Source organism: Rhinichthys klamathensis, unplaced genomic scaffold, assembly GCF_029890125.1.
Source record: "Rhinichthys klamathensis goyatoka isolate OS25496 unplaced genomic scaffold, OSU_Roscu_1.1 h1tg000651l_1, whole genome shotgun sequence".
Lineage (NCBI taxonomy): Eukaryota > Metazoa > Chordata > Actinopteri > Cypriniformes > Leuciscidae > Rhinichthys > Rhinichthys klamathensis.
Genome location: NW_026607095.1, coordinates 139,413 through 166,161, shown reverse-complemented (window position 1 = coordinate 166,161; position 26,749 = coordinate 139,413). Strand labels below are relative to the sequence as shown.

The 26,749-nt window shown below is 37.5% G+C and overlaps 1 protein-coding gene across 2 annotated transcripts in view; it reads right to left on the bottom strand.

Moving 5' to 3' along the window:
• The window catches only part of LOC130076438 (gastrula zinc finger protein XlCGF26.1-like), a 30,348-nt gene extending 5,800 nt beyond the window's left edge, over positions 1–24,548 (bottom strand). For both annotated transcript variants that reach the window (XM_056241515.1, XM_056241516.1), the window contains exon 1: positions 24,486–24,548. In XM_056241515.1, coding sequence (XP_056097490.1) covers positions 24,486–24,543 — 58 coding nt within the window. In that variant the 5' untranslated portion in view covers positions 24,544–24,548. The remainder of the gene's footprint in view (positions 1–24,485) is intronic.
• Between the last annotated feature and the right edge of the window lie 2,201 nt (positions 24,549–26,749).

The following is a 26,749-nucleotide window of genomic DNA, read 5'->3' as shown; positions in this document are numbered from 1 at the left end:
ATATATATAAAACAAAAAAAGAATAAGAAATAAAATATTGCTGCAAAATTCTCCACGAAATAAAATCCTCTCAAACTAATATCACATAATAAAATAAAATGAAAAAAAATAAATAACTATGGATAACAGTGAAGCATTACCAATCCCAGCTTTTAGGCCTGCTCATATGAAAAAAAAAAATATATATATATAAATTTTACAAAGTGTAAAGTGCAGCATCAACAGTTTCAGTTTTTAGACCTGCTCAGATTCATTCAACTTTCATGTTTTTTGTCAAAAAAATTAACTTGTCCACATTGTCTGCAGAAAGGGAAGATCTACTGGCAGTTACAATGTCTCCAGCTGTAGAAAATACCCTCTCGCTAGGGACTGAGGTAGCAGGTACAGCAAGGTAGTGCTTTGCTAACTTGGCAATATGAGGATATGTGGGCTCATTGGTCCTCCACCATTCAAGTGGGTTGGAATCCAGTGAAATGCAGTCCACAGACTTGTATAAGGTAACCTCTTCCTTCACTAGCTGCAAAGTAGGCTTGTTTCCCACCTGAGTCTTGAAGAGTTCACCAAACAGTTCAGCAATGGCTGACTTCTTGACAGGAGGAGATGATGCCTCTGAGTGTCCTGTCACTGGAGATGAACTAACTGCTGTGGCCTCCTCACTCTGCAAAATAAAATGACAAAACTAACTTTAATAAATTACTACTATTGGCACTGTAGCAGCAAAGTCTTTCAAATTATACAATGTCAATGAAGATATTTTACACACAAGCAAATTAACACAATACCTGTTCTTCCATGGTTACAATTTCTGTGATGAGGTTGTTGTAGATTCTGTCACGACAGGCATCATGCACATGAGGAAGGGCCTTGAACCTCAGATCAAGAGCTGTGCATTTGTGGAGGAAGTCATGACAAGCAGAGTATCTGTTCTTCAGGTTTTCTGTGATGGCAGCCTTGATTTCTCTCACAGTTGGACTGTCTTCCTCATTGGGTGCCATAGAGTTGAGGACTGTGGTTTTTAGGGGGAGGATCATTGATACTGAAGGTGTGGATTCAGTGCTCATCAGTGTTGTGATGGTTTTTAGTGGTTTAAGAACCTCAAGTACCTCCTCTGCCATTTTCACATCCTGGTCAGACAACGTGCTTATTTCTTTATTCTTCTTGAGGGCCTTTTCTGTCAGTGCAGAGTACACAGCTGCTTGCTGTTCAAGGTACCTCTCAAGCATATCATAACTGGAGTTCCAGCAGGTGGTGACATCATGAATAATGGTGTGTTTTGGAATATTAAGCATTTCCTGTTTGCTCTCCAATATATGTGCTCCTGTTGGGCTACGGTGAAAAAAAGACACAACCCTTCTGACTCTACCTAGCACTCTGGACACCTGGTTGAGACCTGTCGCTTTCTGTGATGCTAAATTAATTGTGTGTGCAAAACATCCAATTTGAGGGCCCAGTCCAGCTTCACTGACTGCATTGACAATATTCCTTGCATTGTCTGTTGTGACAGGAATTGTAGTTCCTGGCCTCTCCAACTTCCACTCAAACACTGTCTCCTTAAGTCCCTCTGCCAGATTTGTGCTTGTGTGTTGTTCATAAATGGGGCTGGTTTGCAGAACATGGCTTACCATGTTCCACTCTGGAGTAATGTGATGGGCAGTCACTGTTAAGTAGCTCTCAGTAGCTCTAGATGTCCATCCATTAGTTGTGAGTGCTACAGCAGATGCCTTGGACAGCTCGTGGACAACAGCAGTTTTAACCTGTTCATAAAGGGCGGGTATAACTTTTTGGCTGAAATGTGGATGAGATGGAATTTCATACCTGGACTCAGTCACCTTCATCATGTGCTTAAAACCAGTGTTCTCCACAACCGAGTATGGGCGTAGATCAGCTGCTATGAAAACACCAATTGCATTTGTTATTGCTTTGGCCCGATCGGAATTACCAGCAAAGGTCTGTTTAAATGCCAACGGGAGCTGCGTTTGAACTATGCTTGTTTTTTTCCTCGTAGTAGTGATGTTCACATTCGCGTGATGCCTTTTCAAGTGCGTGATGCCTTTTCAAGTTTGATGTGTTTCCAGCTATGCGCACCGAACCGAAAGTCCTGTACCGAAACGGTCCGGTACGAATACACGTACCGTTACACCCCTAATAATGTGACAAACTAGTTTCCTCTGATGCAAAACTTTCGACATCCAGCTCCTCAGAACTGGATAATCTCAATTCAACATCATCATGTGCCTCCACCCGGGCAGAAGTAACCGCCGCAACGCGTGCTTCCAGAGCCGGGTGAGAGGCACTGGATCCCGCCGGAGAAAGCTGAGATAGGGCGGGGCCCGTCTCAACGTCGCCGGTGAGATCCATCTGCGAACCCCAAGACAAGCGCCGCCGCTCTGTCTCAACAGAACCGGGACCCGAGCCTTGGGGAGCTTGCAGCATACCGCCCTCCTCGAAGAGCGATCGCCGCAAGCGCAGAGTTCTCAGAGGAAAGTGCTCGCAATGCTCACAATCGACTCCCTCGAGAGCCGACTGGGCATTGCTGCACTCCCAAACAGGCCACACATAGCTCGTGTGAATCCCCACCCGTGATGTATCGTGTACAGGGGGGAACACACTTCCTATACTGCTCGCTCATATTGTTTTTTTTAATATATAAATATATATATATTGTTGTGGAAAATATGCAATTTGTTCATTTAATCTCAATCTGTGATTTAAGACTTTTATAAGAAGTCTGATGTAAAGACTTTTATATTAAGTCTCTTATGTTTTATGTAATGTAGAGACTTTTATATTAAGTCTCTTATGTTTTATGTAATGTAAAGACTTTTATATTAAGTCTCTTATGTGATTTAAGACTTTTATAAGAAGTCTGATGTAAAGACTTTTATGTTAAGTCTCTTATGTTTTATGTAATGTAAAGACTTTTATATTAAGTCTCTTATGTAGTGTGACAATGTGACGACTGTGACAAACACAAGAATGATTGGTTAAAAATGTTTATTGGGTATGTAAGAAATACACAGAAACATGATTTGTTAAAAAATGTTTAATGGATTTACAAAGAATACGCAGTAGAATGAAATGTTGAAAAATGTTTATTAAGCTTGTAAAAGAACACACAGAAAGCATGATGTATTGAAAATGTTTATTGAAAGGATTGTGAAAGAAAGAAACAGTGAGGCTTGTCTTGTGGAAATGTTTTATTAAAGAAACACATATAAACTGTATTAAGAAACTATAGTAAAGCATGCATGTAAAGGACAAAATGCAAGTATTACCTGAGTGCTGTATTATAGACGAGAAGACGACGAATGATGAGGAGACGAGCTCGAAAAAGGAGGATGAAGGAGTACAGAACCTTTTATAAGGAAATTGTAAACGGATTGAAGGAGTTAACCTTTGTAGAAGATCTAGGATTGGATAAATTGTGCATATGAGTTTGAATATGTAATGAGGAGGTGTGATGAGTGATATGTATTATAAAAGGAACTGTATTTCATGTAAAAGGCAGATTCTGGATGATGGGCCAGTCTCTCCATTGTTTGATGATCCAAGCCTGACACCTGCTGGTGAAACTTGTGAACTGATTTTGAAACTTTAACTTGTTACTTTGTATGGAAAAACTTTGAATAACCATTATAATAAATCTACTTATAACTATTATAAAAAGATTGCCTGCCACAAGTCTCTGCTTTATACAAAAGAACTAAACCACGGAGGGGTCTTTCTTCTAGACTGTAAGTATAAATTTGTATGCTTATTATCTATGGTAGAATTTGACCTATACTTTACCTTACCTGAGAGTATAAACAAAATAAGGTAGAAGATGTAAAGGATCTATATATAGGACATATAGGATAGATCCGGCATCAAATAACATGGCGCCCAACGTGGGGCACATTGATTATTGATTTCTGGCCAAAATCAATAACCAAGTGCTGAAGGAAAAACGCGAATTATTATGTAGATGACATAATAATAAAATAAAAAGTGGATTTGTAAAAACCTAATGGAAAGGTTATACAAATAGTAGTGTTGAAATCTCAAGGAATGAGATAAGTCTAAAAGAGGAGGAATCTTATAGACACAATAATTCGCCGTAGAATTATTAAGATAACCTGGTCAGGGTTATAAGTGCATGCACGACACTACTGAAATCTCTATAAGATAAGTAGATCAGCTAGATCTGAAACATAGAGATTTAGAAGACTGCATGAACTGTCCAGCGAAGTGCACATCGTTGGATGGAGATTGTAGTAGACCCATAATAGGATATACAGAGGTAATAATCCTAGAGAAATTATATGGGTAGAGGAAGCGTTACAGGCAAATAAATCGGTGAGAGAAATAGATTTTAATCTAGTTCTATTTTGGCTTCCATCCAGAAAACAATTGATCAAAGAACAATCTAACGAAATAAAAAACAGCTACTGCAGGGATAGAGTGGGCTGGAAAGAGAGAAGTAGTTAGATAAGTTCGGAAAAAATACAGTGAATAAATAAAGAAATAGAGAGTACTGTTGAAAGGTCGAGAAGAGAGAAGACAGTTACAAAATAAGAAACAAAAAATAAAACACTTAAACAGAATGTCAGCAAGACAATCAGATAAAGAGCAACTCATTTATTTTGAGAGTGAAGAAGAAACTCCTTTAGAAGAGAAAGGAGCTACAAGTGCAAATATGGAGGAAATATTAGAAATCAGCGAGCTGAATAAACAAAGGATAAAAATTGGAGATATTGAAGTAATAATTAGTAATGGACTAATAAAAAATACCAGAGAAGGAATAGTAGTCCTAAATGCTGGCGAAAGCAGTGAGGAAAAACGGATAGTTAAAAGTATGTTAGACGCACAGGCCCTAAAAGAAATCGAAAATGTAGAACAAAGGCTGATGTTGAAATCAGTAGGATCTGTGAGGCTAACATCTGGAACTCCTTACTGGCAGTTAATAGCTCATGCAATAATGACAGACTGTAGGAAGAAGCTATGTACTGCTAAAAAATCAGAAAAAGAGATAGAGACAATAATGTCCTCACTGATAAACATAGCAAATGAAAATAAAATAAAAGAAATACACATGAATCTGATAGGATCAGGGCAGTTTGGACATTCTGTTACTGCGATGATAAAAGGAATAATATCAGGAATAATCAGTAATTCCGAGGGAAGATTTCAGAGAATAAACTTGCTAATGACAGACAGAGAAAGAGAAGAATTCCGACAGGAATATGAGAAAATCATGGAATTTGACCAGCAAGGGTTAGAATGTGCTAACAAAATTCCGATAAAAACAACAGAACAACAAGATGAAATAAAAACAGACTCAGAAAGTTCTGAGGACAGCCTGGATGAAGAAGTAGAAGCTGGGGAACTGAATTCCACAAGAATAAGTACAGAAAATGAAGTTAGCGAGGAAGAACCAGTACTCAGAAAAGAGACTAGGTTGAAACACAAAAAGGGTGGTAAATTACCATTGAAAAGGGTAACAAAGCAGATACAGAACGACTGGCCAGAGGAGGAATTTCGAGGATGTAAATATAGAAATCCGAGTGGAGAAAAAAGAGATAGAGAATTATTAAACAAATGGGATAAAAAAGTAATACCTGAAAGAGATCTGACTTATGGTCAAATAAAAACAGCCAGTAGGTCCCCGTCTGCTGTGCAAATAGCAGAGCAGGAAGGATGGTCAAAATCAGGGAAACAAACATTATTCCAGGAAGGCTACGAGTACAACAGAAAAATATGTATAGAAATGGATAATGTAATTAAACTCTTGAAAAATAAAAACCAAAAACTCCAGAGAGAGTTGGAAACGACAAGAGGTCTGAGAGCCATTGATAATTTAAACAAAGAGCTCGAAGAGGACTGGGAAGATGAAAGTAGGGCAGAAATAAATCAAAATGAAGTGGAAAGGCCGGTAACCCCCAATGAAAGAGAGGATCCTGTAAGGCAGCTGCAGTTCAGTACTCCACAGAGAAACCAGGAGCAGAATATACAAATGCAATTGTTGGAGTTAAAGCTAACTAACGCTGTAATGAAGCAAGTGGGGGCTAGAAAATCAGGAGAAAATTACAATAATTATACAGATCGTATAGTTAAGTCAGCTACACAATCAGGCTTAGGTTCGGAAGCGATAACTCGATTAGTGCACACATGTACAGGCCATGCCATCTCTGCTGAGGCACTGGAGAGAGTTCGAGACCTAACTGGGGTAGAAGACAAATACTCACAATGGCGAGACATGCTGGTTAATGCCAATAGAGATCAAGTACCGCTGCTAAGTGTTTGGCTATCTATTGAAGATGAAATACCGATGTCAGATAAAGTAAGACTGCTGAGAGATGTGGGACGTAAAATACCAGGCGGGTATAAGTTAGTTACGATCCTGAATACAATAACTAAAAAACAGATAGAAGAGAGACTAGCAGAGTATGATTTAAATACTCAATTTGTAAAAAGAAAGGAGCCAGAAAATAGGAAAATTCAAAAGCAACAAAAAAGAGAGGTGAGAAATCAATCGAAAGTACAAACACAAAATGTAAAAACCTACAATACCAGATTTCAAGCCAGACAAGGCGAGAGAAATAGGTTTATTGGAACAAAAGCAGGAAATCAAAATACGATGACCTGGCAAAGGAATAGTGGTGCTAAAACTACATTTAAAACTGATCAGAGGGAAACTGGAACCAGGTCCAGTTATATCTCAAGTGATAAATGGGGAAAAATGACACCAGAGCAGAGAAATCAAATCATGCAAAAACGCAAGACCACTAGTTTGGATACAAAGAGATTGGGAAGAAACAAATTAGTTTCTAAGGAAGAAAGACAAACAAGTCAAGAGATGAAAGAAGGAACTGAAAGAATAGAAGAATCAGTGAAACCTAAACAATTGTAAGAAAAAATGATGTAGATGTCGAAGATCTCAAAAATGAAGTTTATTACAGCATAGCAGTGGCAAGGGACACGAAGCACCTTGGGTTCACTGGCGTCAGAATGAACCCCGAACTCATCCCAGCGTAAACATTTTATACCGTCTTACATCTGTCTTTCTCCTCAGCATGTAAATGAAGCTCTCTCTTAAATGTAAATTGAGAATAACAAAAAGTGGTACCTCTGTGTCCATGTCTTTGATCTTCTTTCAAATAAGAACGGCCAAATGTTTAAGGTGATAACATCTCTTTGAAGCTCCCTAATCAAGATGGTTCTTGAATACCCGCTGTCATTCCCACGCTATAGGTAATAAACGTGACTCTGTGATACTTTTAAGATTGTAAGGAATTAATTCTATGATAAATAAGCTCTTTTAAGTGAAGGAACATTTCAATACATCTATATTGGAGTGGAAGTTGGATCGGAGCAGACTATAATTTCTTACAGACCCCCCTTTGATGCTCTTGGCCCATAAGTAGCATCACATCCACTCCCTTTTCCTAAATAACACCTCCCTTTCCTGGTGGGCAGGTGCCCAGTGGCGGTGCCATCCTGGCTTAGGTTGTCCCCCTATGGCCATCGGAGAATCTTACCCGTCATAGGAATGACACCTCATGCACACTGGTTACAGCTCTACTTCACTTGAGCAGAATTATCATAGTTGGTGTTAAGAATTTTTTTATTTTTTTTTGGAAAAGTATTTCTTGGGTTTGAGAGAGGTAATCAAGAACCATCACATCCAACGGGAAAGTCCAATTTTGATCATAGAATTATCTTCAACCTGACGTTTCAACATGGAACACATACAGAATAACATAATGTACTGACTGATAATAAGAATGCATACATACACATACAGCTGTTTTAAAGGTTACATTCCAAATTAAACCAGCAAAGGCAATATCTAAATCTCCATCATGCATTTGTTTTGCCAAAATCTTTGTCTTTTTCTTCAAGGCCTTGTTGGGCTCACAATGTGTATCAGTGATGTTAGCATATTGTTTTAGTTTTGATCAATTCAAACAATCAACAATCAATAGACTGTGTGAGTGTGTGTGTGTGTGTGTGTGTGTGTGTGTGTGTGTGTTTTCATTTTGTCATGTGTTTTGTGTCCATTTTCTCAGTGTGGGCATCCTTTATCCACATGTGTGCATCCAATAGACAATAATATATCTAATGTGAATGAGTACGCATATATTTGTCTCTTCATGTGCAGGACGTCTGTGTCTTTGCGCATTTCTTAGAGTGGGTATGTCTTCTGCCCACTTGTTTTCCATCTATGTGCAAAGACTGCTGTCCGTAGTCTCTGAAATGGTTTGATCTCTTCTTGTTTCTTTTCTCATTGTCCATTCTTTTTCACATGGACCATACTGTAAGTCCTTCTAGAAGAAGCAGTCACTGGTGTTGTTCAAGTCTGTGTCTCTTCATCAGTTCCATCCATCCCATGGTGGGTCTCAGGGTTTCTAAATCTTTTAGGTCTGGAGTTCTGGATCTTGCAGGTCTGGAAATCTCTGTATTGTGTTCTTTTTCTTGAGGAAATCCCCTGGCTCCACTGGTTCTACTTCCTTCTCGTCCTTCAAACGACCATGCCATCTTTCTCCAGGAGGTTACACGTTTCAGACAAAACATCTTGATGCTTATCTGAAACAATTATCAAAAGAAGAGGTTGCCCCCCTTTCCCCCACAATCATCTTTTCACATTCAAACATCAAAGTCACAGAAGTTTAATCTCAAAACATCAAACATCTGTAATGTTTTTTTTTTTATTATTATTTCTAAACATAATGCCATCAAAACATTTATTATAAATTACACCTACATAGCAATGCTAATAAAACATGTTCCATAAATCATAAAGAATCACCCCCCTTTTGATAGTAAACCCTTTTCTAAAATGTGTTACTATCATAAAACTAATTCTAATTTGCATCAGCATCTGCTTGTGACTGAGCTACAGTCTTGTTGCTCATGCGGTGATATGTTTGACAAGGTGTGAATCGCTTCTTTATTTCCTTGCAACAGTTCCAACTGGGTTTCTAAATTGCCTATTTTCTTGAGCAAACCACGATAGCCCATCTTTCTTTTGTGTGAAAAGTGACACTGTCTTGCCTTGTGCCCCATCAGTCCACAAGCAAAACAAACAACTTCCTGATCTTCCTTTCTTTTCTCCAAACAGTGCCTTGCAATGTGACCATCCTTTCCACATGCATGACAGACAAAGCTTTGAAGAGGTCTCTCATTGTATTGACAATGTCTAGCAATGTGACCAGCTTTTCCACATGCATAGCAAAGAATAACACCTTCTGAATTTATTCTTGTAAATCTCCTTGGTCTATGATGGAAACCATTAGACAATGTAGTAGAACATTCTCTCCCGCCAAAGGCAGCAACTGGATGTCTAGATTTGACAGTTTTCATTTGACTATTTTCATTAGCATTATTGTTGTAAAACTGTGTCATTTTACCAATAATGTCATTATATTCAGAGAGTGGTGTCACAAGCATTGTCACAGCAGACCGGGTGAGTGGGTCACATTTGTTAATCAAGGCAGACTTGAAACTGACATCATTCTTAGTAATATCAGGATTCCCACTGAAAGTTTTAAACATCTCCAATAATCGTTCTGAAAATGCAGCTGGATGCTCCCCTTTCCTCATGTGCATTTCAGATATTTTATCCCAATTAACTGACATCACACCTAAGACTTCAAGCAGTGCCTTTTTCCTCTCTGACTTATTAGCCTTTCGGTCCTTTACTTTCTGAGTTAAGGCTCCAGACAAAGTGTCAGGCAAGCACATTCTCAACAAAACGCATGCATCACCATCTGTTAAATTGTACACTTCAGCATATTCCTCCAAGTTTTTCAGAAAATCTAGTGGATCTTGTTTGACAGGATCAAATCTACCAATATTATTGATCACAGTTTCTAGTTCAGTTGGATTAAATCCTCGGACTATGGTAGAGGTTATTGGTTCTTCTCTTCCTTCACTAGCACGTATAGCGGTAGTAGTATGGACTGGTGCCATGGGAAATCTGACTCTACAGTCTGAGTATTGGCTACTAAATGACTGAGAATCTTTTTCCCAACCCTCAGCTCTGTCTTCCTGCAAATCTGGCATTTCTGGAACTGGGTTACACAATGTGACACCTAATAATGTCTTACTACAGTTTTTCTCAGTTGTGCCACTCTTTATCATAAACTGATACGCTGCCTTTGCTTCCTCCAAATTGTTGGACAATGTTTCCACAGATGATTTAAGCAAACTATTGTTTGTTCTCAGAAGTGCAATCTCATTCTGCATCTTGACCTTTTCTTCTTTCCATATCATGTCACTAGCCAGGTAATTTTTGGTAGAAAGTCGCTCATTTTCAGCCTCTAACTCATCTAGTCTCCTCCTCGTTACTTTGTATGAAGCAAAAAGTGCTTGAAGCGCATTAGCAATTTTCCCATTTTTGTTCTTAGGCATTTTGGGATCATTTTCAAACTTAGAGATAGCCCACTTGTACGGTTTATCAACAATACTCTCTATTCCATCAAACATTCCCTGAGAACCATGTTTAGCGATGTATTTAAGAATAATTTCTTCCATTTTCTTCCCCTTATCGGGCTTTAGAGTTACTCGTGATCTAATTGTTATTCACAAAGTCTGATTTTAAATAACTACACGTTATCTAGTTTCTTTAAGATATCCGTTAGTCTAATTATTCACAGCTCCAGTACTTCGGACGCAAATGAACAAAATAGCCACACTACCCGAGGCTTAACTTAACCATGGCCGCAGTCCTTTGGACCTTAAATTTCACTACACAAAACAGTTTAAAAAAATATAACACGTCACAGTACGTCGGACAAAACCACACTACGTCGGGTTTTATGTTATTTTCTTAAAACAGTTTACTTATCCACAGTACTTCGGGCTTAAACAATATTTATACAATTTAAAACACTGCCACAGTACGTCGGGCAAAACCACACTGCTTCGGGTTCTTGTTTTAAATTTCACAGAGCCACGGTGTCAGACTCACTAATCTACACTATAAAACACAATCGTTGTGAATTAATTCTGTGACCACACTGCGTCGGGTCTATTCAATTACTTTAGAATTTCCTCAGAATTATTACAACTTTCACAATCGGTTTCAAATAGGCTGCATACACTTTTGTTTCGGTTACTTTAGAAACAACTGAACAATTCTGCCACCTCACTACTTCGGGTTGATTCAATTATTTTAGGATCTTAACAGAATTTATAAGAGACCAACACAAAGTTTCAGTTACTTTAGAAACTTTACACTTAAGCACTTTGTTTCAACTACTTTAGAAACAACAATTCCAATACAACTCTGCCGCCGCACTGCTTCGGGCTGATTCAGTTCCGTTAGAATCTTAAACAAAATCGTACAGAATAGGCTTAACAACTCCTCCTGCTAATACTGAATAAACCAAATTCTCTTCTGTCCTTAAATTTTCCTTTTCTAGATTTTTTTAAACGAGGGGTTTCCTGACAAAAAACAGCATAAATGAAAGAAAACGGCTTTTTCTTACCTTTCCCCACTTTTTGCTGGAAACTCCTGGAAGGGTGGCTCGCCAATGTAAGAAAAAATGATGTAGATGTCGAAGATCTCAAAAATGAAGTTTATTACAGCATAGCAGTGGCAAGGGACACGAAGCACCTTGGGTTCACTGGCGTCAGAATGAACCCCGAACTCATCCCAGCGTAAACATTTTATACCGTCTTACATCTGTCTTTCTCCTCAGCATGTAAATGAAGCTCTCTCTTAAATGTAAATTGAGAATAACAAAAAGTGGTACCTCTGTGTCCATGTCTTTGATCTTCTTTCAAATAAGAACGGCCAAATGTTTAAGGTGATAACATCTCTTTGAAGCTCCCTAATCAAGATGGTTCTTGAATACCCGCTGTCATTCCCACGCTATAGGTAATAAACGTGACTCTGTGATACTTTTAAGATTGTAAGGAATTAATTCTATGATAAATAAGCTCTTTTAAGTGAAGGAACATTTCAATACATCTATATTGGAGTGGAAGTTGGATCGGAGCAGACTATAATTTCTTACACAATGAAGTGAACTAGGCCTGTTGAAGAAGAACATTTGTGATGAGAGAGTTTTAGAAAGAGATGAGGAATTATTCGTGAATATAAAAGGAACGGAATATATTGTTGATACAGGAGCTCAAATTTCTTCGACAACAGAGCCAATACAGTATACAGATAAAATATTAGTTCAAACATATAATGGAAATATTGAAGAGGAACGAATGGGAGAAAAACATGGAGTAAAAATGATAAGAGGAGAAGAAAATTTACTTGCAGGTAAAGATCTGAAAAAGATATTAAGATTAAAAGAAGTGGATGTAGAACAGGAATTAATTCGTATAAGACATAAAATGATTGGAAGTGATGAATCTAAAGAAGAATTAATACAAGAAATAAGGAAAACTCCCTGTGGAAAATTTAAAAATCATTGTGGAAAAGTAAGTGAAGAATTTGCTCATGAAATTGTAGGTGGAATACATAAACCACAGAGACAATATCCAATTAATAAATTGGGTAAGGAGGAATTGAATCAGACAATACAGGAATTGCTAGAGCAAGGGGTTATTAAAGAAGTAGCCTCGGCAGTTACTAATAGCCCAATTCAATTAGTTCCGAAACCAGGAAATCAGGAATTTCGTCTTGTTACGAATTTTAAGGCGCTTAATCGGTTGACGAAACCAGATCGCCGTTATCTAATTAATGCTAGAGACACAATCGAGAGATTAAAGGATGGCGAATTTTTAACGAAATTAGATTTAATAAATGGATTTTGGGCGATTCCAATTAAAGAAGAAAGTCAAGAGAAAACTGCATTTACAGTAAATAATAAACATTATGTTTATCAACGTCTTCCACAAGGATACATAAATGCGTCAGTAGTATTTCAAAGTGTAATGATGGAAATATTGAAAGACTTACCCGTGGATATCTACATCGATGACATCTTGATAATAAGTGCAGATGAAAGAGAACATGTAGAAACTGTAAAAGAGGTATTAAAACGGATTGCTAAGTCAGGATTAAAAATAAACATAAAGAAAAGTGAAGTCATGACAGATATGGTAGAATTCCTAGGTTTCTGGGTATCAGCAGGTAATAGAGGTATTACACAGACGATGAAAGAAAGAATAACAGAAATAAAGACACCAGAGAGTGTCAAAAATGTGCAACAATTAATGGGACTATTAAATTATGTCCGAGATGTTATTCCTAAATTTAGTCACATGGCAAAGCCTATATATGCGACAATCAAAGGTAATAATTTGAATTGGACTGAAGAAGCTGAAAATGCGCTCTGCGATCTAAAAGAAGCGATTTTAGGCTCAGGGCAATTGGAAGGAAGAGATGATGAAAAGGACTTAGAAGTTGACCTAGATATATGTGACGTAGGATATCAATTAATCATACGGAATGCAAAAAGCATTATACCTATACGTATAATGACTGGAAATTGGGAAAATCCAGAGAAAAAATTTCTACCTGTTGAGAAGAAATTAGTTGCTATCAGTAAGAGATATTCAGAGCTTAAAGGACTGGCAAGAGGTCAGCAAATAATAATTAACACAGATGAAAGGGTCATGGCTCATTTAAACAAGAACAAGATCAAAGATGCCAAAGCTCAAAACACACGCTGGCAAAGGTGGGAGAATATATTATTGGATCCAAGTATAACTATTCTTAATAAAGAACGTAAAAAATGTCAAAAGATAAACTTACCATTATTTAAAGGGACGGTGATATACACAGATGGATCCAAAACTCTAGCAGATCAGGAAGCTCACTGGGCGTATATTATCAGAAGAAAAAAATGCAGTGAAATATCTGATAAAGGCTCTTGTCCAGGGACAGCGCAGAGTGCTGAAGTAATGGCAGTTCTACAGGCACTCAAGAAAATAAAAGAAATGAATGCTACTCAAATCATAATAGTAACTGACAGCAAGTACGTGGAGACAAGTCTGAATAGTAATCTTAGTGTTTGGAGACAGAATGGCTTTAACAAAAGTAATAAAAAACCTATTGAGCATGAAGGAATGTGGAAGGAGATTGACGATCTAGTGAAAGATCTAGATTTAGTCGTAATTCACCAAAAAGGACATTCAAAAGAAAAGACTGAATTATCCCAAGGGAATGAGGCTGTAGATAAATTAGCTAGACTAAGGAGGATAATCATCATCAAAGAGGAGGGTATAGAGGCCATTCAAAAATTACATGACCATCTAAGACACCCTGGTATGAACTTAATGGGAAAAATTTTAGCAGATAACAATATAAATATTCCCAATTGGAGAAAAAAGTACAGGGAAATAAAATTGAAATGCGAGAATTGCATGAAGAAAGGATATAATAGAACTATCAGATCAGATTATGGCCGAATACTTCCTGAAAGAGTTAACTTAGAATGGGATTTAGACATAGCTGGTCCATTAAATCCTAGATCGAAGCTAGGAAATAAATATATTTTAGTGGTGGTTGAAGCATTTTTAAATAAAATATGGGCCAAACCATTAAAAGACCCCAGTACGAAAAATATAATTATGGCCCTGCAAGAAATAATGTCAGCATGGAATAGACCAGAAAGAATACGAGTAGACAATGGATCATACTTTGTCGGAGGACAATTAGAACATTGGTTGAATGAGAAACATATTGAATTAATTAAGTCAGTACGTTATCAACCTGAGAGCAATGGATTAAGTGAAAGATCAATTGGCAGCTTAAAAAGTTTCTTTAGAGCAAATTATAATAATATTGAGTGGGACAAACACATGGAAGAAGCCTTATATTTTGTAAACATGAATACAGGCGAAAGGGAAACAAAAAAGGATAAGCCAGAACCTGACGATATTTGTCAGGTAGGAGATTATGTGTGGATAAAATTGAAAAATAAACATCCAAATAGACCATTTAAAGATTTAATCACAAAAAAAGATAGGGTGATAGGACTTGTGGACAAACACACAGTTCAGCTAGAGCAAAATGGAATTTGGAGCAAAAGAAACCTGATCCTGATTAAATGATCGTAAAACATGTACCCAATATTTGGATAAAGGGGTAGGCAGGTCAGGGACGTGGAGCTGCAATACACAAGGGAGTGATCGTAAATCTAGAGGGCAGTGAATTTATAGATCAAAGATTTTCTGGATGGACCAAAAAGTTCAATACCTGAATGTCTGCAGTTTGCAGTGGGAGATAAATGCTAGAGTATAGTGACGTACATAGCAGTAAATAAAGAGACTGTACTTGGCAGAGCCGTAGGACATTGAAAGTGTCTACGGTGAAATGGTATGTAAAGTTTAAACAGTTCAGAAACAAGTTCAAATACAGGTAAATGGCTGGATATCAAACAATGTAAGTATGAACCTTTTGCAAAGAAGGGGAATATATGTTGATAGATTCTTAAGAAGGGGAAGTACTGGAGGATTAAGAATCTATTCAACTCGTGAAGTAAACTGTACAAGAATTGGAAAAATTTAAGAGGCATTTTGTTAATGGAAAAATTAATGACATTAAGGCAGCTTGTTATTTTACAGAACATGGAGTCCGAGAACCAGAGAAGGCCTGCGAGGTCAAGAAATCCCAAAATACCACGAAGGTGGAAACAGGCCTGTGTACAAAGACCCATATTTATGGGTACAATAGTAACAATTGGGGTTGTGCTATTAGTATTATGGATTAAAGTTAAGCTAAATAATACTGAAACTGGAATGGATCAGGAAATAGATGAGAATGCTAATACTAACATAGAAGAAATAGATCCGAGTTATGAAGTAGGTCATACATCCATAAAAGATGTGAAGACGGATACAAGAAAACAAAATGAAAAACAGAGTAATGCAAAATCTGAAAAAACAATAACAGTGAATGAAAAGAAAAGTAAACGTGTAGAGGACAGATACATTGCGAGGGAATGTATGGAGGAATTTACAGAGGAAAAATATACAATGTATGAAACATTAGAAAAGTTAAGTAACCCTATTCCAGAATTAAAATGGTATAGTGAAACAACAAGAGTGGCTGAAGTTGCTATAGGAAGAAATAAGTATGGAGAAAGGAAGGAGCTATTTTTCCAAACAAGCATTAAAACAAATAAATTCTGGGAAGAATGTCCTGACAGTAATATCAACGAATGTTCAAAGACCAGGTATAACTGGAAGCTGCACAATCTTTGGAGAGATAGGGTGATTGAGAAACTAATTGAGCAATTCAATGAACAAGATTGTGAGGCCTATGAGATGAATTGGATAGGCTGTGCCTGCACGGACAAATGGAAATGTGAGATAGGTTACCATAAAAATATAGCAGAAAAGAAGGAAGGCAATACTAATTATTGGTTGGTATTTGTAAATAAAAATGGAGTAAAAAGTCAAGGTATAACATTAACAACGATGAGAAAGCGATATCAGCTATGGATTGACATAATAACAGAAAATAATAAAGAAACAGATCAGATGTTAATACAGTTTAGACTATTTGATTTATTGGAGGATCTAGAAACAAAGACAGAGGAGAAAATATTTCCAATAAAGATAGTGGATACAAAAGATGATGAACTAATGAGTCAGGGAGTAAGTGTCCAGTACAAGAATAATAGATTAGGGAAGTATTACCCAATACCCATAGTTAGAATAAGACATAAAAATGATCCAGAGATCATGTGGTGGAAGATTCCCAAGGAGATAAAAGAATATCATGGGAAAGAAGATATTCCTAAACCAGTGTACAAAATATCCTGGAATTATTATTGAAAATTAGCAAAAAGGGAAGAAATGTTTGACTATAAGCGATTCTGGTCGGTGTTATGGATTGGAGGCAAGATACCGTGGTTATACACCGGTTGGACTTGTGCGGATTCAAAAGTAGATGGAAATTTGAAGAGAAATGAAATAAATCAAGGAATATGCAGAGTAGTTTCTGAACCAATTATGACTGAGAAAACCATATATGCAGATACTATGGCAAACTTCAGTACACAAGAAAATAGTAGGTGTATGCCACCATTCCCATTCTACTTTATGTTAGCAAGAAAACAAATTTTTGATAGAGAAATGCAAGATATAAATCCACGGAGAACAATAGGAAATATTGAAGAAAAAATAAAAGAAAAATGGTCATCCATGAGTGAGGAAGTACAGAGAAAGATTCTAAAAATGGCAGGAATGGGAAACAGTGCTTTCAACACGGTAAAATGGATAACTAATAATTTCAAATTAATATTGACAGTAGCAACAATCTTGTTTGTGTTAATCATTATTGAGTGCACAGGATTAGGAAGGATGTGTAGAACATGTATTATTGTAATTTGGAGATTATGCAAATATATCAAGTACTGTGAGAGAGGTGTGGCTACTTCAGAAAACATGGAAGGGCATACCAGGGGACCATCCTCTAAACATGGAGGTGGGCCAAGAGAGAATAAAAGAAGCTATGTCTAATCAGTAAATCACTGCAAAGAAAGCTGAGAGACGAAAGGATACATCATGGCACATAGCACACACAGCTACTATTCTGAAGGGACACAGAATTACTTTGGCAGACCTGAGGATTTTGGAAATCTGGTAGATATAAACCTATTACAATAATATATGTAGATTAAAATGATAATGAAGGATGAATATGAAATAATTGTGCAAATAAATTAATCTGTTTGTAGGAACTTACAAGGACCCCTGCTGGCCATGTGTTATCCAAATATCATAACCTCTGGATTGTAATTAGGAGATATTCATGTATGAAATGCCAGAATTTGATCGTAGATAGGAAATCTGTACTACTACCGATGGGAAGTCTGTGTAACATCTGTTTTGAAAAAACGAACGTAGTGATTTGGTACAACGAACACGACACAATAGAGTATTGTGTTGATGTATTCGATATGGTGAAAGAAATGCATGTGCAAATATTGGACAAATTTAAGTATATGTTCAGGGTGCTTTACCCAGAGGCCAAAGAGAGATATAGTGATCGGTCGTCTCACAAAATGTGGAGGAAGGGAGACCAGTTGGTTGTACATGTACTAGAAGCAAAACCGATAAAGAATAATCTGAAAGTAATGAAACATGATGGGGTATTTTATGTTATAGCCCAAAAGGAAAATGGATGCGTTCCAAGTGAGAGAGAGGCAGACTCGCCGAGCCCAATGGGTACGCCCAGTCCAGTGGGTACGCCCAGTCCAGTGGGTTCGCCCAGTCCAGTTGGTACACCAGGAGTCCAGGAGAGGGAAAGCGGCCCAGAGCAAGGTAGTGATGCCTACGAGAGCTCCAATTCCGACATTCAATCGATGTAAAAAATGTGTGAGTGATGGAAGGGGCCGCGCCTTCATATGTGAGACTCCTGATGGACAATTGGTTGCGGCTTGTATACATGAGATTACTAATGGCAATTGGATGCGCAGTGCATTTGGATGTTATTTGACTATAGTGAAACAAAGTACAAAAATCTGGCCTCCTGGAAATCCTATAAAGGGAAAGTTAATTGAGAGTAAAGTGTTGAGACCGAAAAATAAGAGACCTTGGGTAGAGGGATACATGAACATATTCCAGAAAAACGTGTATACAGAAACTGGGCAAGTATATGCTCAATTGTCTAAATATGACAAGAAAAGAGGATGTTACAGAACTTACCTGACCTTGGAGATAAAGGAATAAATTGCATGAAGGGCATGTTGTGGAAAATATGCAATTTGTTCATTTAATCTCAATCTGTGATTTAAGACTTTTATAAGAAGTCTGATGTAAAGACTTTTATATTAAGTCTCTTATGTTTTATGTAATGTAGAGACTTTTATATTAAGTCTCTTATGTTTTATGTAATGTAAAGACTTTTATATTAAGTCTCTTATGTGATTTAAGACTTTTATAAGAAGTCTGATGTAAAGACTTTTATGTTAAGTCTCTTATGTTTTATGTAATGTAAAGACTTTTATATTAAGTCTCTTATGTAGTGTGACAATGTGACGACTGTGACAAACACAAGAATGATTGGTTAAAAATGTTTATTGGGTATGTAAGAAATACACAGAAACATGATTTGTTAAAAAATGTTTAATGGATTTACAAAGAATACGCAGTAGAATGAAATGTTGAAAAATGTTTATTAAGCTTGTAAAAGAACACACAGAAAGCATGATGTATTGAAAATGTTTATTGAAAGGATTGTGAAAGAAAGAAACAGTGAGGCTTGTCTTGTGGAAATGTTTTATTAAAGAAACACATATAAACTGTATTAAGAAACTATAGTAAAGCATGCATGTAAAGGACAAAATGCAAGTATTACCTGAGTGCTGTATTATAGACGAGAAGACGACGAATGATGAGGAGACGAGCTCGAAAAAGGAGGATGAAGGAGTACAGAACCTTTTATAAGGAAATTGTAAACGGATTGAAGGAGTTAACCTTTGTAGAAGATCTAGGATTGGATAAATTGTGCATATGAGTTTGAATATGTAATGAGGAGGTGTGATGAGTGATATGTATTATAAAAGGAACTGTATTTCATGTAAAAGGCAGATTCTGGATGATGGGCCAGTCTCTCCATTGTTTGATGATCCAAGCCTGACACCTGCTGGTGAAACTTGTGAACTGATTTTGAAACTTTAACTTGTTACTTTGTATGGAAAAACTTTGAATAACCATTATAATAAATCTACTTATAACTATTATAAAAAGATTGCCTGCCACAAGTCTCTGCTTTATACAAAAGAACTAAACCACGGAGGGGTCTTTCTTCTAGACTGTAAGTATAAATTTGTATGCTTATTATCTATGGTAGAATTTGACCTATACTTTACCTTACCTGAGAGTATAAACAAAATAAGGTAGAAGATGTAAAGGATCTATATATAGGACATATAGGATAGATCCGGCATCAAATAACAATATATAAATATAAATATATATATATATATATATATATATATATATATATATATATATATATAGTGATAAACTCCTGACAGAACAGACAAACACAATCAAAAGATTTCAGACACACACAGAGCGCTTGCTGAAGTAACAGAAGCTGGCGGCTTGTGTTTTCAGGGGATATTTATAGCTTCCTGGTCGATGACGTCACTTGCTGTGACGCTCCATCTCTCCATTGACTGATTTCATTCATGCTTCAGAAGCGTTACGCTGGGGGGCGTTCCCACTGCGATTACACGCAGCGTCCGTCCCTCAAGGGAACTTTCTTAAGCTGGACTGTGACGCTATTTTCGTCACTGGACTGTGATGCTAAGTTTTTGCATTATTTTCCTCTCATCTCTGTGAAGCTGCTATGAAACAATCTGTATTGTAAAAAGCGCTACATAAATAAAGGTGACTTGACTTGACATTCACGGCACAAAAGTTCATTATTTGCATGTGCTGTGAAGCCGTGCCGGTTAAACATGTCATTCATGCTGTTTCTAACATGCGCTTTTCTGAATGCAAACACCCGAAGCGCACAGACACTAAAAGCCTGTCTAACAGCGCCTAGTTACTGGACTAAGTTATCTTTCGAAGTCTCATTGCGCTAATACTGTCAAATACACACAAGGTTTACATAAACACTAGGGGTGGAACGGTACATGTATTCGTATTGAACCGAAACGGTACGGGCGTCACGGTTCGGTGCACGAATTTACACGGAGAATACACGGTATAAAAATAAATTAAACTCGCGTGTAAATTAATTAATGTAATGCGGAACTTCTGTTAGATACGCGGGTTCTTTAGGGACACATAATCTGTACCATCGGCTTAGCTCTGAACGCGCGTTCACATCAAACGTTGGCTTTATACGCGCGTCCTATTCGCTTTGGACTAGCGTCGAACTAGACGCGAATCTGACGCTCTATTCGCTTTTGGTGTGACCGCATAATGAACAGGCTGCGATGTCAAGATTACAATGCTGGAGTGTGTGTGTGTGTGTGTGTGAGAGAGAGAGAGAGAGAGAGAGAGAGAGAGAGAGAGAGAGAGAGAGAGAGAGAGAGAGAGAGAGAGAGAGAGAGAGAGAGAGGGGCGTGGGCGTGATCGAACAGTGGAAACATAAAAAACATACTCCGTAATTTTGTTAAGTTTATTAAACCTGCAAAGTGTTTACTTATATTTGTGTACACTCGCAATAAAACACCACATTGTGCTTTTGTCACACTGTAAACTCTCGTCAAACTGTAACCTACAACTGTCACCCAACCAAAATCACACACACACACACACACACTGTTATTAATATTAAATATTAAATTTGATCCAACTCAATTTCAAAACAGTCTGTGGGTCTCATCTTTTGGACATTCATCATATTGCATTGGTTTTCATTTCTTGTCCTCGGAGCACTAATCTTACACGTTCTAAATTGATTAAAAAAAGAAAATCGAATGTGTTTTTAATGGTAGTATTATTTTATACAGAAATCAAGGTCTTTTTGTCTTTTTATTAATTTAATTAATAAACTAATAATTATATAAAACTATTGTCAGTGCACTACAAATAAACTGGTTCTATACCTTTATTAATAAAACTTATTTAAAAAATACAATGCCTTCTGCATTTTTGTTTTGCTTTTCCCTCCACTGTACCGAAATCGTACCGAACCGTGATGTCTGAACCGAGGTATGAACCCAACCGTGACTTCTGTGTACCGTTCCACCCCTAATAAACACAGTTGATTATGTCTAAAGTGAAAGCAATTGTTTGAGAAAATCTGATCCTTGTCAAATGCATGTATATTCGATGAGTGCAGGACTTAAAGTGACAGTAGCCTAATGTGCATTTTTTATTTCTTTTGTTGAAATTCAAGGATTATTTCAAAATTCAAATTTTTATTTGAAAGCCCTATTATGTATGCCACGATTTTCCAAAATACCCACTTTGCCATACCGAGGAAATTGATTGCCATATCTGAGTTGCCAGCATAAGACCAACTCAACAGATTTGGATGCTGGATCCACATTTGCTCCCTAAGGTCTGTTATGGACCATCAGTGACACTATCCTCACGGAGATGAGGTGAGCGGAAACCTTCGCAAAAATACTCTCAGAATGAAAAGAGACCAAACCAAACTCAACCTTACCGATAGAGCTTAACATAGCGGCCCAAAAAGAGCCAAATAACTTGATATCACCATGGCCTGCATCCCAATGTCCATGCTATCCATTTAAAGTAATATGTGAGATTTAAATAAGTGTGTCTCAAAGCATATTAGGTTGAAAAGAGTATGCCAGACGTCCCCGTATTGTCTACTATTTCTGGTAGACTATTGAAGTGTGGATCCGTGAACACTGTAAAGGCTAATATTACCCACAACCCATTGCAATTTTGAGGAAGATTCGTTCAGAACTACAAACACAAGTAAAGTGTTTTAAACTACAAAACATGGCAGATGTGTGCAACCGACAAAGGATTACATTTAATGTTGTCCATGTTATGTTTTATCTCCAATAGGTAGGAAATAGAATTAAAATGAAATGTGGAGAATATTAACTGTGATAAGATGATCAGCAACAGAGGAGAACAAGAAGAGGCCAAACTACGCTCAGTATTAAAGAAGCTTATCCCAGCGGACAACTCTCTATAGCAGGAGGAGGTCTAGCAACACTTTCATTTAAAGGCTCGTAAAGGGGCCAAACTGCGTCTAGGGATGGGCGATATGGACTTAAAACTATATCACGATATATTCTGCTATTTATTGTGCTAACGATATCAATGACGATATAAATATGGTACCATTCGCCACTGTTTTTGGCTACAAGTGATAGCAGCCTCAGAAACACAAACAGTGATCTAAAGTAAAACGTACCCGTCATCAAATAGGCTCCTATAATATATCAATAACATAAAAGAATAAAAAAAAAACACAGTAAAAATCCAAAATCCCCTGCAGAAATGGAAAAAAATGCAGGTGTACATTTCTTCTGTTACAGCGCAGATAATGTATAAAGGTACACTATGCAGGAATTCCATTTTTGCCAAACAGCGACACCTAGAGTTGCTGTGGAGTACTTGTATTTAACATTACTGTCGTAAATGCCACTCACGCAGAGCGTCTGCCATAGACTGGTCTCTGCACTCACGGCCTGATACTCCTTTGAAGCGGTTATATTAAGCTACAAATCTTGCATAGTGTGCCTTTAAATAAGAGATCTAGCGCTAAAATGTGTTTTTGAACTCATCCTGAGCACTCGTGTCCGCTGCTATCAGTGCCATGGATACATATTGTCTCTTGTGGCGGCGCGCGCGCAGTCTTCACTCAGACGCGCTCTTCAATCTATCGCCGTTGCGGAGACTATCTATTCATTCCGGTGAAATCACAAAATAAAATGCACACAAACTTAGAAAGATGTACTTACTAGTCCATCAACAAGATCGCCAGGTCAGCATCACTGTTGCATCCAGTGCTGCTTTTTAGCTCGCGCCAACGAGTGAAAGTCCGACGAGTGGGACTCTTGTCCGGTTCCTCACATGGCCAGATTCTCTTTTCCTTTTCCTAGTCTCTTCCGACCGCGTTTTCTTTGCTTTTTCCATCGTCGAGTATCACGTCTGAAATGCGCGCAAGTGTCTTCATGCTTCAAATGTTGTGGTTGATGTGTGTGATGCCGTTGCCGTAAAGCATGTCGTGATTCTCGCGAGATTTGTCGGGGCGCTCCTCTCAAACTTGCATTGCTGGTTTTTCCAGCGGCGTCCCCCCCCAAGCTTTATTACCAGGATGATTCACCCTACTATGAGTTTGTTTACCACCGACTTTGAAGCTGTTATATTAAGGTACAATTCTTGCATAGTGTGCCTTTAAATAGTGCAGCTGTGCTGAAAAACAACACGCAATAATAATTGCACACAAGTTAGAAATGTAAAAAAAAAAAAAAATAACACTGATAAGATAATAATACTACTATGAATAACAATATAGACCGGATTACTTATGATTGATGAGCTGCTGGGTTCATGAATATTAATCACCTCTGCGTTCGCGCATTAGTTTCTGCTTGTTTAAAAAGTCTAATTAGTTTCAAATGAACTTATTTTTACAGGAAAATACAACAATTAATATGTTTTACATGTAGCATGTCAATTCTGCGAGTTATAAGACTCTCTTTCTCTTTCTTTAAGTGTGTGAGAAACACTAGCGCTCTCAGCAAAGCGACAGCGAGTCGTGCGCCTCACACTAGTGTTTACGTCATATACACTGTGCATTCATTGAGAATAACTGAAATACCATTTTCATTAACTGAAAATATATGTGTGTACCAGTTCTAGATTGTAGAGGTAGTTCCTAGATTAGCGATAAACTCAAGCCTCAGCTTCACGCCCACTAGGTAAAAATATATCGCCCATCCCTACTGAAGGCCCCAGTCTGGTTTTGCTTAAGTTTCAAACATCCCTTTACTCATCATTTGTTGAAAACAAGCAAAAAATCTGTACAATTTCATAGTTTAGGCTAACTGTTTATCTAAATCTAATGAAGTGCTTGAATGTTTCTAACATGAATGTTCTCCAGCATCATGAATGAATGAAGATTAAACACCAACCTCTTTGTTCTTCAGGATCTTCAGTGTGTTTCATTCTGCAGGGTTCTGGATCACTCATGTTCTCACTGTGGGAGGAGCTTCACTGATGATGTAATTGCTGTGGGAGGAGCTAATCTGACAAAATAAAAAATAATATCAGTTCCTGAATTTGTTTTTATACTTAATATCACATCTAAGCATTTATGTTTGTCTGTCTGTAATAAAGTTACTGATGTGAATAACTTATTGTATGAATATAACACTCTCCTGCTTTTTCCATTACATAGGCAGATATCTAAAAAATAAAAAAGAATATTAACATCATAACGTAATGTCTTCCAAATATTAACAGTGGTCAGAAAAAGAAAAGAAAAAAAAACAGTTGAAAGCATGGACACGGAAATAAACCTATATTTGTGAGCAACAAATTACAGTCTGTTGACACCAATGAAATGAGCTTTAAAGGGCATATTGCAGGTTAGAGGACCCAACGAGTCAATGTATAGAAAAACAGTGTAGTAATTAGATTTTCTTTAAAATATACTTAAAAAAACGTTACATTGCCTTCTGGAGTCGTTTTTGTGAGAGAATTTTACTTCCGCATCTGAAAATGGGCGTGAGGGGCGTGACGTAACGGGCGGGAGAGCGGTCGATTCAAACCATTCAAACAACAGGAAAACAATGGATCGCAATGACATTTCGGACTTACTCGTATGACAGACCACGGACGACAGCCTTACAATTATGAGCCTGCTATGCTGCCGAGAGAGCAGGGACAGGCCAGGATTAATGTTAGACAGAACAACGGTCAGAGGAGACACACATTATTGCAAAAGTATTATTATAAAAAAACTTGTGTGGAGTGAGTGTGCGCAGCCGCAGTTTATTGCATCACTTAATCGCGCGTATTTTTGATTAGCCTAGCTGTCAGATACTGAGTAAACATTAAAATAACAGGCCTATTCAATCTTCCCTGGATGTTTTTTTAACAAAGAAATTAAATAATAGCAATCAGGAGAATGGAAGCAGGAATAAAAAAATGAGGACTGTAGTGCTGTCGGCAAAACATTATACCACTGCAATAAAAACTGCACTGCAACAAAAAGGTAAGGCATATGTGTTTTTATATTTAATGCTGTTCACTGTGAGTTTTAATTAATAGTGTAATAGAGTTAATAGTGCATCGTTCATTCTGTTTGGTAAAATGTGAGGTGTATATCGTTCGATAATGTCGTTGTTCTACATGCACAGGGGGGAATGCAGGCCTATTTAAAACGCCGCCACGGCAGGTGTCGTGGTGAGAGACCACCGCTAACTTATATAGCCTATACACGTTCGCTAACGATATACATTGTGCTCACAATATTGTACAGATTATTACCATCGTATATCAGTTAATAGCAAAGCTATTATTGGTCATCTAGGAGTATTGGAATTTACCAATAACAGAATAAACTAAGCTTTGATCAGGCGCGTATGTCATGCTCATTAATATCCATCCAGACACGACCGCGTTTTTCGAAGCCGATGCAGAAGAGAAATCCTGTCTCTACAGCTGCACAAACCGCACACAGGCACGAAAGATATACAGCACCGTCCCTTTTCTTGTTAGGAAACCTGTGGACTCCATGTCCTGACAGGCTGGAGTTTTTGCAACCTCCACAAACACAATAATTTACCATGACGATGATAAATTAAAATACAAAAACTACCGAAAACACTGATTCATGACCGCTCTCACTGACTTTTTTTTTTATTCGATGCCACACGAGGTTTTACATATTCACAATATCACATTAACACTAGCTGCCAGGAAATAAAAAATACAAAAAAAGTTTTACATAAAATCCAGTGCTTTCAAAGCATTACATGTTTTCATTGCTTTTTTGTTTTTAGTTTGTTCCAAGAGATGTACACAGGGGCGGACTTAACCATTAGGCAAAGGTCGGCAATTGCCTTGGGCCCCGAGCTACCTAGGGGCCCCCAAAATGCCCCATTAAATTATACTTAAGTTTTTTTTTTTTTTTACTTTTCGCAAATTGTATATTTCTAAAAAAACATTTGCGAAAAAAGGCATCAAATCATTAGTGTCGGAGACAGGAGAGGGCCCCCCACCTCACTACATTGGACTATTCCATTATCTCACTTTCTGCGTGCGAAAGTGACAAGGCTGTAATGCGCCAAAAAACTGACGGAGAAAAAGAAGTGATTGACAGACAGTGTAGGCTACAGAGTGACAGACAGAGAAGCTACCCAAGCGGTGCTGAAAAAGCAGGAAGCAGGAG